The sequence below is a fragment of the Poecilia reticulata genome, chromosome 16 (assembly GCF_904066995.2).
Source record: "Poecilia reticulata chromosome 16, P_reticulata-male-v2, whole genome shotgun sequence".
Lineage (NCBI taxonomy): Eukaryota > Metazoa > Chordata > Actinopteri > Cyprinodontiformes > Poeciliidae > Poecilia > Poecilia reticulata.
The window spans coordinates 13,847,050-13,859,217 of NC_088845.1; the positions used below are offsets into that span (position 1 = coordinate 13,847,050).

General features: G+C 42.9%; 1 protein-coding gene across 3 annotated transcripts in view; it reads right to left on the bottom strand.

Annotated features, from left to right (window-relative positions):
• Window positions 1-1,413: 1,413 nt before the first annotated feature.
• The window catches only part of clcn1b (chloride channel, voltage-sensitive 1b), a 34,123-nt gene continuing 23,368 nt past the window's right edge, over window positions 1,414-12,168 (bottom strand). For all 3 annotated transcript variants that reach the window (XM_008431474.3, XM_017309600.2, XM_017309599.2), the window contains exons 8-23: window positions 10,468-10,593; window positions 9,343-9,427; window positions 9,091-9,192; window positions 8,464-8,548; window positions 7,435-7,590; window positions 7,236-7,305; window positions 7,049-7,159; window positions 6,216-6,429; window positions 5,997-6,130; window positions 5,619-5,797; window positions 4,450-4,534; window positions 4,287-4,369; window positions 3,949-3,993; window positions 3,734-3,838; window positions 2,890-2,976; window positions 1,414-2,469 (exon numbers count right to left, since the gene is read on the bottom strand). In XM_008431474.3, the coding sequence (XP_008429696.2) occupies window positions 1,981-2,469; window positions 2,890-2,976; window positions 3,734-3,838; window positions 3,949-3,993; window positions 4,287-4,369; window positions 4,450-4,534; window positions 5,619-5,797; window positions 5,997-6,130; window positions 6,216-6,429; window positions 7,049-7,159; window positions 7,236-7,305; window positions 7,435-7,590; window positions 8,464-8,548; window positions 9,091-9,192; window positions 9,343-9,427; window positions 10,468-10,593 (2,156 nt within the window). In that variant the 3' untranslated portion in view covers window positions 1,414-1,980. The remainder of the gene's footprint in view (window positions 2,470-2,889; window positions 2,977-3,733; window positions 3,839-3,948; window positions 3,994-4,286; window positions 4,370-4,449; window positions 4,535-5,618; window positions 5,798-5,996; window positions 6,131-6,215; window positions 6,430-7,048; window positions 7,160-7,235; window positions 7,306-7,434; window positions 7,591-8,463; window positions 8,549-9,090; window positions 9,193-9,342; window positions 9,428-10,467; window positions 10,594-12,168) is intronic.

A 12,168-nucleotide genomic window follows, 5' to 3' on the forward strand; every position in this document is an offset into this window, starting at 1 on the left:
TTGTCTTTTTTCTTTGTGGATATGTGTGGGTCTCTTTTCACAGGCTGTAAATAATTACAATCTCAGGGGTTTCCTGTATCCTCCCGAGCTTTAACACATTTCTGTTGTGTATCTGTTTTCTGTCTCTCTGCGTCTTATGTGTGACTGACAAGACACACCAGAAGAGAAGCCGACAAGCAATAGGCAGCAGTGTAATCTGTGCTTCTCCAAAAGCCCTCCTCTCCCGGTCCTTATCAGGAATTGTGTGCCAGGAGAATATAAACAACAAATGCCCTCCGTTGGGATAAACTGCTTATTTGTTGAAGCTCACAGAGGACTCGGCGCCTGAAACACATTGTTGACCTTCACAACACAGAACTGTTTATACACTCGAAAGCTGGAAGTGATGTGGTGGTATTTACTTACCTCATTGACTGCTGGAGGTCCATCAAGTCGGTTAATGAGTTTACATAGAGTTACATAAAATGTAACCAAGCTCGCTTTAGCTCTAGGCTATCAGATGTAGAACTTTTCAGAATCAGTTTTTGTTTGTTTTGCCTTTTTTGTTGTTGAAAACTTAATAGAGGTGAAGGTTTCCTTTCCAAGCTCTAGCGCATCTGAAGAGGATCCTGAAGCTGAAGGACAGTCGTAAAGAGAGTATAGTTTGGGTTAACCATAATCGGTTTTGTGATATTTAGTAATGTCATGTTTCCCTAATGCTAGCTGCGCATTTCCTGTAACGAACTGAAGTGGCAAGATGGCACTTATGAACAAAAACTGTTCAGACGGCTAAATCCTCCTTTCATTTTTGTGATTTGTTCTGAAATATTCCAGCAAGGCGTGGTGTATTGAGGGTTGAAGTCTAACTCACCTCAAGAGGAAGTTAGATAACCTGTAACCTTTAAGATAATTTTCTTTTTTAATGTAATCTGCATGTGTTCTTTACATCTGATGGCAAACTGAAAGCTCCTGCCACAGATTGAGGGTGTTGAGGTCAGCCCACATATTTTACACCCCTGATCCTCGTCAGGAGGCCATCAGTCACAGACGCAGAGTGAGTTGCAAGAGTGAGACGGCATTGCAGATTCAGATAATGATACGAGGAGGTTGAAGAATAGTTATTTTGCCTGAGGACGGTTAGTAAGCCACGCCCCCTTTGGTTCCACAATCCCATCTGCATGCTCTGAGAGCGCACACAGGCTCTCTTGTGGGTGATCAAATGTGGCAATTTGAATTCGGAGAACCAACGTCATTTGTGTCTTCTTCTCCATCCACAGCAGCGGCCATCATGGCTTGGAAATATTCATATTTTTTTCAGTAGATTTTTTTTTCTTTTCAGAAAAGCAGGTAAAAAAACAACGGTGGACAGCAGAAGTGTCACTAAATATTAGCAATTTGCAGCGCACCAACTCGGCTTTAAATAACTCAAATTAGTTAATAGACAATATAAGAATTTATTTATTTTACAAATTAGAAACTTGTAACAATGATTTGAATATTTAACATATAAGATGAATTTACTTTAGCGTTTTAAATGTGCTTTTTTAAAAAAAAATCTATTAACTTTAAATGCATGATCTCTGACCGTTTGACCAAATTAATTCAGTTTTTAATTAATTCATTATTGCACAGTTCATAGCTGTCATTATAGCTCACATGTACATAATGAACCGGACAGATTCATCTCCATCCACCTCGGATTTGGACGGAGGTGAAACATCCGTGATTTGTTGCTGTTTGCAGTTCAAAGGAAACAGGAAGACACCTGAGATTCAGAAGTGAAAAAGCGAGATTTCTGTGAAAATAGAACGAAATAAAAACTATCCAGGACTAAATGTTTCAAGACGGGTTCATTGTAAACCAGTTCGTCCCGGTGGCTGAGAGTCGTTAAGGGCTGCAGGAAGCTCGGCTCCTCCGTTCAGACTGTTCTGTCTCTGACGAGAAGGAGTGAAATCACAAAAAAAAGTAAAGTTCCTTCTCCACGTTTCCTCCCTGGCTCTCTTACAATTGTTCATCCGACTCCTCACTCTCCCTCTCCTCCTGCAGGGAGGACAGTGTGAGGACCGGGCTCGTATGCGACATGGGGGACATGGGAGGCGACGGGGAGGATGAGGGTGAGGAGGAGGAGGAGGAGGAGGAGGTTGAAGGGGACGCAGCCTCCTGAGACACTCCCTCTGCTCCTCTCGCCTTGGCGGAGCTCCCGCTGCTGCTCCCTGCGCTGCCGGGAGGCGAGGGGACCGCTTCAGACCCGGGAGCTCCTCTAAGAGACGGAGTCTTTCCCCGGGAATTGTCCCTGGACTCCCTCCTCAGCATCTCGCTCTCTCTTCGGCTCCCCTCTCCCCACAGGTCTCTGTCCCGCGTGGGAGAGGAAGCGGCGGAGGACGAGGGAGCCTGGTGCTTCTTGGTTTTCCTGCTGGCGTCTCTGAAGCTGGCCAGAGGGGGACGAAGCCGCACGCCGCTGCGAGTCGAGCCCTCTATGGCCTTCTGCAGCTGTAAGATGAGGAAAAATAAGAGTCTGAATCCCTACGGAGAAGAATCGGGAGGCAACAGGCTCGTAACAGTGAAAATATGTGATCAGAAAAATGACCATCTAAACAGATGAGGGGTGAGAATTTTACGTATTTCAGTAACTTGATTCAAAAAGTGAAAGTCATTCGTCATACACAGGAGATTAGAAGTGAAAAAGGACAAATAAAAACATGCACAATATGAATTTTGCACAATAGATCCCCTTTAAACTAAATTACTCAAATAAACTACCTTTCTGATCATATTCTCACTCACTGAAATGTACTTGTAAAGCATGAGGCACCACAGCTGCACACAAATCATCAGAGCTCACTCCGATGCCACACGACCACGAAAGGCGACAAAAGAACGATGCGGATCAGCTGAACGGCGTGACTTTACCTCTTTGAGTGCCACGACTCCCACCAGCTTCCCGATGCTGGTGACGTAGGCGTGACTGAGACCCAGCAGGGAGAACAAAGTGTGTGTCTGAGTAACGACAGGGAGGAGGACACGACCCAGTCAGTGATAAATAAGATGCGCAATGACAGTTTTCAACCTGCGTGACTGAACTGCTAAACAATTTGTTTACAGGTAAAACACATCATATGACAGCATTAAGTTCATTTAACGTTCTCCTGAGTTTTCAGTGAACAGCCTGTGGTACAAAATGTCTTCCTTCGCTTATTTAGACTTTTGTCACTTTTTCCACTCATTTTATGCCAACAAATTGTTCAATCCAAATGTATTCATATTATTTTTCACATTTTGTAACCACAGGTTTCAGCCAGTTTTACTGGAATTTTATCTGAAAAACCAACACAAATCAGCACATATTTTTAAAGCAGATGATTGATTCTCAATGTTTTTGTTGGTTTCTTCTTTTTTCTACAGCTAAAGTAACTCAAGTTCACTCAGATTAGATCAAGAGCTTCTGTTGTATCAAAATCTAAAAATAGGTTTAACTTTTAGAGGAAGCAATGTGAATCGTATCTAGAGCAACTTATTTAACCTAAGAGCTCTGAACAGGTCCAGTTCGCCGACGTCTTTACTGTGTTCTGGTTCTTATTTGTGATTAAGAAATGTTTTATTTTTTTTAACGTGTCAATTTTCTCTCAAACAAAAAAGGAGCTTTGAGGGTTTTTGTTGCCTAAATAATTTTACTTTTGTGTCTTAAAAGTTGGTGTGAAAATGCACAGCTTTCCTTCATGCATGTCGCTGTGCATGGGGTTTTTGCAGTTCTTGCCTTGTGCAACGACGTCCTTTCCACCAGCTGAAACGGGGAGGGGTCTATGCGTATCTCCTCCATGTCGACTGGTTTGTCCAGTTCTTCCTCTTCCCAAGCTTTGATCTGAACCAGCCAATCACAAAGCAGAGAGACACACTCAGATTATTGATCAGGACACTGGTTCGTTGGCTCTATGCTAGCTGTGTGGCTGGTGAATCAGTGTCGTACAGCACCTCCTCGGGGGACATGGTGTCAGTGAGTGGAGGAGGCACGTCTTCCTGAAAGAGAAAGGAGGAACAGATGATGGACCGGCCAGTGAGCAGTTTGAGCACATAATGAGATACCCCTGGTGGTTTCAAGGTTTCAGCTGACGCAGAGATGTCAGTCCTCGTTTTACATGCTTCATGCTGCGCTCTTCTCACATTAGTGAGGCTGGCTCATGCTGCCAGGATGGACTGATAACCCCGTCTTTGCTGCCGCTGCCAGCTTGACAGCAGATCACTGATGCCCTGCTGCTTTGAGCTGCTAACGTCAAAGTGATGTGTGTGTGTGTCCTCTGATCTTAAGGAACCTGAGTTTCGGTCTGGCCTGACGAGGACGACGAGGAGAAAAGTCTCTGAAGGGTCCTCCTGACAGACGACAGCTTGCGTTTGTCTGAGAACACGAGAGGGAGACGCGTGTCAGAGAGGACAGACTGACGTGTGACGGACGAACTGGTGGAAATGCCGTTTCACCTGATCCTGTGTGGTTGGTGGCCGGGTCCTGGGGGCCTGGGGCCGGGATGGGTCCGTTACATCCTTCTTGCACAGGAGTGACAGCCTGAGGGTTGCAACATGATTAGTTTGTGTTTAGTCAATTTAGGGGCCAAATCAGGTGATGCTAGACGTTCAACATTGTGTAATTCTCTACTCAGTGTTAGGTGCATGTTCATTGCATTTTTTGAACAAAATCATTCTTAGATGATGAGATTTTAGTCTGCTCAGTTCTGCCTGTTCAGAGTGAGGTGTTTTGAGCGTCTTGTCCCTTTAAATCCAAATAAGCTGCTCCTGGCCACGCCCCCCCAAACTCACCGTTTACGTTGGCCGTGAAAAAACATGCGCAGTTATACAGTGAGACATTCTTAAAAAGCAGAAGCAGAGCCTTCTGCACAACCAACAAGAATGCAGTAAGTGGTTTCTGGATGGTAAGTCAACAGCAAAACACTTGTCTTTTCCAGCAGCCATTGTACAGCACGTAGAACAGCAATGGTGTGTTCACACCAAACGCGTTTTGAGCATCAGGCACAACTGGTTTACATTCAAAGTCTGTGTGGAGGCGCACCAAGGGCCGTTGCAGTGCGTTTCTTGTGTCTAACGTGGCGCGATTTGAACCGTTTGGAGCGTCCTCTGAAAAGTGGCCGGCAATAGAAAACAAAGACTAGAGCAATTTTTACGTGTCTGACGTGCCCTCGATAGCCCCTCAACATGCCTCCACATACACTTTGAATGTAAACCAGATGCACCTGATGTGTGAAATGCTAGGTGTAGCAAAATATCAAGCGTTTGCATCCAAAGTGCACACCCATCAAACTTTAAGGGCTTTGCGCACGTAACACGTTTGGTGTGAATGCACCATAAAACCAGCTGATCAAATGTGCTGGAGCTCCAGCTAGGTGAGGGGCTGGGCTCAGTTTGTGGTTGCTAGGTAACGGTGCCGTGCCTGTTGATTGACAGATAGGATATGGGCAAACTGCAATCATACAAAGACATGGCCACTCACATAAATTGCCAGGTCTGATAGGAGAGCTTTAATCAGAGAGGCAGCCAAGAGCACTTTAGAAAATTACAAGAATTTCTGGCTCCTTGTCTTGAATATAAATAATTTAAGGTTTAAAAGTTTTGCACATGCATTGTATTTCTTAGACCTTGTCACTGCTTTCTTCTCCCTCCTCATCTACGAAGCTGAAGGACTCCCAGCTGAGTTTGGAGCCTTGGCCCGGTGAACTGGGACCTCTTTCAAAGACTCGTCTTTCTGGAGAGAGCCACCAGTCTAAGACAGCCTGAAGCTCCGTCCTCTCAATCGAGCCGAGAAGGATCATGGATTCTGCAGGAAAGCAAAACATTTTTTATAACAGTATTGACTTTACTCTCATGGCTGTGAGAGGGACGTTACCTTGGCGGAGCATAAAGCCTGGAAATTGACTAAAAGTGAATCAGACTGAGCTTTATGGAGAGAACACGGATTATGGCTTGTCTAATACTTTAACACTAGGCCTTTAAAAGGAAAATGTGGGTCGCCTGACCTTTAGAGTCAACCAGCGGGATCGTTTTCAACGTTGTGCTTTCCAACAGGTGGTTTAATTCCCGAAAAGTGGATTGGGAGGACAAGAATTTCACTTTGCGCACCATGATGTCCTCCACAAAGATGTTATACTTGCTGTGAAAAGAAAAGCAGCCACTACAGTAAACGCCGTGCTTCTTTCAAAGCCTGACTACGCTGAAATAAAAGCCCTAGACGTCACCTGATGTGCCCGAGAGCCAGCTCAGGCAGGTAGGGCAGCTTCTTGACCTGGATGATGGAGTCGTACAGAGACGGCTGCAGACCCTGGGCCACCATGTTGGCCAGGATGACCGCCACCATCATGGGTAAGATGTGGGAGATTTGACCAGTCAGCTCAAAGCAGATTACCGCCGTGGAGACCGTGTGAGTGACGGCGCCGGTCATGGCCGCAGCTCCTATCGCAAACCAGAGCAGACCATGATAAACTTAACGTGGAAAAACACCATTTAGATTGTGAAGGAATTACACATCAGTAACATTTAAAAACATTTATTCAGAGCATCACATTTTTATCTCAAATTTTTAACAAGGTGCAGCAGAGATAGTTAAACAGTGCAAACTTTTGAAGATTTTAGGAAAAAATACAGACGCTTCCCTTGACAAAATAGAAATCTGGAAAATTTTAGAGGTACAAATACAAGTAAATTCAGCGTCTTGAACAAGTTTGTTGGCCTTAGTAGAGTTTTGCATCTTTGCACATTTTAAATAGTTCAGGTCATTAAATAAATACATTTATTAAGGGGAAAAACTATCCTAGCGAAACCTTGTTTTATGTCAAGTGAAGAGGATTTGTGTAGCACATTTCAGCAAATTTATCTGATGATCAAAAAGTTATATTTATTAGTCGAAGTGAAATTTGACTGTCTTAATGGCAAATGGTTCATATCACTAAATATAACTATTATCCAAATAAAGTGTATAAATTCCAGGTTATTTAAAGAAAACTAACTTTACCACTAAACCTCTTGAGACCTGCAAATCTCAGTGCGTAAATGTGAGGAGTAAGAGGCTAACCGATCACAGCGTAGCCTCCTGGCAGGATGCGGTAAACTATTCCATCGAACAGTATCCCGTTCGGGAAAAGAGTGGCCATGATCTCCCCGACGAGGCGGCCGAAAGCAGCTCCTTGAGGAGAGAGATAAGGCATGCTGGTAAAGACAAACTGAACAGATACTGCGCTCGCGTTACGAAATCCTCTTACCCAAAATGAAGACCGGCATGAAGGCGCCAGAGGGGATAGGCATCGTGGTGGAAACTGCTGACATCCAGAACTACAGGACAAAGGCAGGATCAAGGTGGGATAGAGCCCAGTCAGTCCCAGCAGGTTTACCGGTTTTAATTTATGCTGTTTCTTTGAATGCAACAACCCACATGTGCAGTGAAGAGGAAGGAGAAGATACCTTCATGACGAAGAAGAGGAGAAGGATGAGGAAGACGCTGACATGAGGATGCAGCCAAGCGGCAGAGCGGCCGAGGCCGGGGGCAGCGGCCGGGTCGGAGATTTTGGTCCAGGTGAAATTATCAAAAAGAGAGTTGATGCACTCTCTGGGCATCAGCTGTCAGAGCGGAGATACGAAGACCGGAAAAATGGTCAGTAATAAAAGCCTTTTATTACATTAAAGATGACCTATTATGTTTCCTTGAATAGGTTAGGATTGGTCTAGAGGTATACAAAACATGCTCATTACAGTTTTTGCAGAAAATCCTAAAGAGATTTTACTGAGCTCCTGTCAGAATGAGCTGTTTTAAAGTCTCTTGTCACTTCAAATCCAAATAAGTAGCTGCTGGCCACGTCCCCAACTCAACATTTACAAACAGATGCACAATTATACAACTGTACATCTTTAAAAAGCAGAAGTGGAGCCTCCTGCACAACCAACAAGAATGCATCAAGTGATTGTAAGCTCAACCCAAGCTCCACTTGGGTTGAGCTCAATTGTGGTTGCTAGGTAGCGGCACAGAGCCGGTCAATGGTGAATCATCAAACGGGAGATTTTTGAAACGGCTCAGTTTCCAGACAAGAGTAAACATTAACTTATTGCTAAAAAAACCCGACTAGGTAGTTTTTTTTTTTAGAAGTAGAAATCCAATGGAAGAAGAGAAACATGCAAAAAGTGAATTTTGCATCATAGATTCCCTTTAAAGTCTTTCAAGTGGTCAAAACACTCTGAAGCCTAGACAATGTGATGTGATTTCACTGTCTGGCTGCTTCCTGAACACATTCCTGAGTTGTTTCAGATATGGATGCCCTCCCAAGAGGGAGGGAGAGAGGAAAAAGGAGTGGATGGATGGATACCAACATTTTCAGCATTTCAATCTGTGTTTCTAATACCCACCTAATCAGCCCAACACTCCACCTTTGTGTCTCTGTTTTAGATAGAAACATAGTTAAAAATTAGAATGAAAAAGAAAGTGAGTCTGCATCTCACCTCTCCAGCCATGAACTGCCCAAACCCAGGAGGAAACGTGAAGGTGGCGATGATCAGCGTCACCGCGCCTGGGTAGATCAAACGGCTGCAACGCGTACACAAACACAGACTCATTAGGAGGAACATCGCATTCTCAGATACCAACTGCACTGCGCATCATTTAAATTAGCGTCTGTTTGTAACCAGCGCTGACTGCATGAGTCTCCTGGCGCTGCAGCTCACCTCTCCCCCTAATGGTGAAGCCTAATGTTCCCTGACTACATAGTCTCAGAGGATAAGTGAATCTCCCCATTGAGTGAATAACTGGGTGTAAGGTTGTTAAGGCTTTGCTTCTCTCCTGGCCAGTTTTGTGAGACTGATGAGTTTAGAGAGCAGAGCTGAGACACATTATGAGGAAATGCATCTAAATGCACAAATGGTTTCCGTTTCAGGGAAACCATTTCTGCAAGAATCACTGCAGTTTTAGAGCCGAGCGACGCAGAGCAACATCTGTACACAATGTGTGTGTGTGTGTGTGTGTGTGTGTGTGTGTGTGTGTGTGTGTGTGTGTGTGTGTGTGTGTGTGTGTGTGTGTGTGTGTGTGTGCGTGTGTGTGCGTGTGTGTGTGTGTGTGTGTTGGGATCTTACTGTTTGGTTAGAAAGCGTGTGAGAGCTGTTGGTCTTCTCATGAAGAGAACCACCTGTCTGTTTAAGTAAACAAAGAACGCTCCCAAAAAGCCGCAGGAGATCCTGAAACATGAAGAAAACTTCGAGTTTAAACGTCATGGACGAGTTCACCAAGAGTCCAAAGTCCATTTTGTAACAACATATTAAGGTTAAATACCCAAAAATATAGTGTTTGCAACAAAACACACACACATGTATTAAAAGTATCCTCACCCGATGATTGCAAATGCTGGTAACTCCTGCAGGTCAAAGGGGAAATCCATCCTGAAGTTGGTTTTGAATAGAGCTGTGATTGTGACTGAGAAAAGTGGAAGAAAAATAATTACATAACAAAAAAGAGTTAAACAATAGAGACAATTATAGCAAGCAGCTACTTCTCTACTCATTGCTATTTAGAGGACAATTTACACAATGAAGTTTGAAGTGAAGTTTTGATTATAGGGCGGCAAGCAGGGTTAGAAATAGACGTGGCAACGCAGCAGCTTCTGAAATTCAAGAGTGATAGTCTAGTGAATATTCAGCTCTGGAAAGAATTAAGAGCCCAACGCAGTGAAGCCCATTGAAAACCTCCTGGTTTTTACACCAAATATTGATTTCTGAACTCTTCCTGAGTTAAAACATTAGTATTGTTGTTTCTAAATGAATACGAACTCGTTTTCTGTGAATTGTTTGGGGTCTGAAACCACTGCATCTTTTTCATTATTTTGACCATTTATCATTTTCTGCAAATAATACTCAAACATAAACCTATAAAAAGCGAGATCAGAGAAACTGATGATTTCTCTTCACATTTTCTCCTCTTAATTGTTTTTCCAGAGCTGTAGATAAAAAGTTTATTGCTAAGTAGCTGAAGAGAAAATGGTGCCTGAGGGCCAATAAGTCTCCAAAACAACTTTAAGGATTTCGAATGCAGCTTCTTCTAAGGGTACCAATAATGAAGCAGGTCGATGTTTTGTCTGTGTAATGTTTTAGAAAAAAATACCCAAACATGTCTAAGTTGATGAACAAGATTAGCTTTAATGATCAAACGGCATTCAATGAGGTTCAAATATGTGCATCCTTGTATAAGCAAAGTATGTAAGCAGCTACTTCTCTGCTTACATACTTTTAAATGTTGGCATTTTGTTTCTCAGAGAAACAAACAGCATGATTTAAACACTGGATGGTGCTGCTGAAATGCTTTCATAATATGAGTGATGACTTCAAAAGTTTAAGCTTTATCTAAAGAAGCAAATTCTACTTAGCTGCCATGCTCAGCATTTTTTGTGTGTGTGAAATGCAACCTCAGCGGTCTTTCCGCAGCAGATTGTGTGGGTGTGTGTGGAGTTAGCTTCTCACCAGCATCCTTGTTCCACACAGAAAGCACCCTGAATATGAAGGCACTGAATGTGGCAGCAAAGTATCCCCGCCAGTAATTCCTCACAGCAAAGTAGGTAGACGTGACCTCAATACTGAACAGCACCCCTGGTGAGGGAGGAGGGAAGGAGGGAGGAAGGGCAGGAGGAGGAGGGATTACAGAGAGGAAGAAAATGAGGATGGATGGAGAGGTAATTGGGAGAGGGGAAAGAGAAGGTGAGAAAAGACAGAGATTAGTTTAAAATAGCAGAATGAGTCCAGAAACTAGTAATTATACTCAACAAGAGAACCGTGGGGAGTTAACAAACACACATATGCAAGTAATTACACTGAGTAGCGCACAAACACAAAATAAAAGCAAAATGAGACAAGAAACAGAGTGAATTAACCAAAAACAACTGAATATAATACAGGGACGAAAATATATTTAAAGACCAGAGTATGCCAGCTTTTGAATTTTTTATGCCTTAGAACGTGTCCAGAAGTTTCATACATTTTAGATAAACAGACTTTTATCCGCCACCCACCATCAGGGAGGCATGTAATCAGTCCCAAATTCATCCTGCAGCTTAAATATGCAGCTGCAGTCACATCCAACAACCTTCAAGACGTTTGAGGCAGAGCTCTGCACAAGACTTTTGCAAACTACTGAATAGTAGGAGACATTTGCACTTGTGCAAACCATTAAAAACTGAGAATTTCTGCTAGGGGTTTTGTGTTTTATTAATTAAGTGAGTAATTATTTTGTAATTGTGGATTTCAAGAAAGCTCAAGAGTCCAAATTACCCAAGTTAGAAAACCACAAAGTTGCAGTAAATTTTCACAATAAAATAACTGGAAAACAAACACAAGTTCGTGATTATAGATAAAACATGACTGATCTGATCCAACTATTGGAATTTTGCCAATAGTGCAGTGATGTGAGGAAATTAGCACACCTGATCAAATACTTAATTCTTTATTTTAAAATGTTCAAATATTACAACATTTCAGAGGGTATTAAGATTAATATCAGATTCAAAAGCTGCTGAAATTATGTTTCCGAAAGCCTGATGCGCCTCTGTAGAGCTCAAAGTTTGATTTTTTTCTCACTTCAACAACCAAACTAAATGCCTGAGGTTTAAACTGAACGAATATTTTACAAAATGACAATGACATGCACCATGCAGGATGCATCTGTGTGATTTTGTTTATTTTAATGTAAATAGATGTAGGTGTCTTATTTTAAATCGGATTTCCTTACATTTATATCTATATTTATATATAAAAGTAAACTTTCTCCCCTGTGTTGGATTTATTGCCAAGACACAATGAATCAGCAACACACCGACCAAACACAGATATTCTTACCGTTTTTGATAACTATATAAGAAGATACATTTTAAAGCAAAAACATACCGTATATTCCGGGCTATAGAGCGCACCATACTATAAGCAGCAGCTACAAAAAGGAAACATACATATATATAAGTTGCACCGGGCTACAGGCCGCTAGTATCTCCGCTGCTCTCGGGTTTCCTTAAGGACCCAGCAGAGGGCAGCAGAGGGCTGCGTCCTAATAACTGCTGGATATATTAAGGACGCAGTTCTCCGTCTCCAACGCCGAACCGTAGTTTTATCACGGCGAGTTTACGTGCAGCAGCTCTATTTCCCTCCTGTACTGCCAGATCGATAATCCTGAAC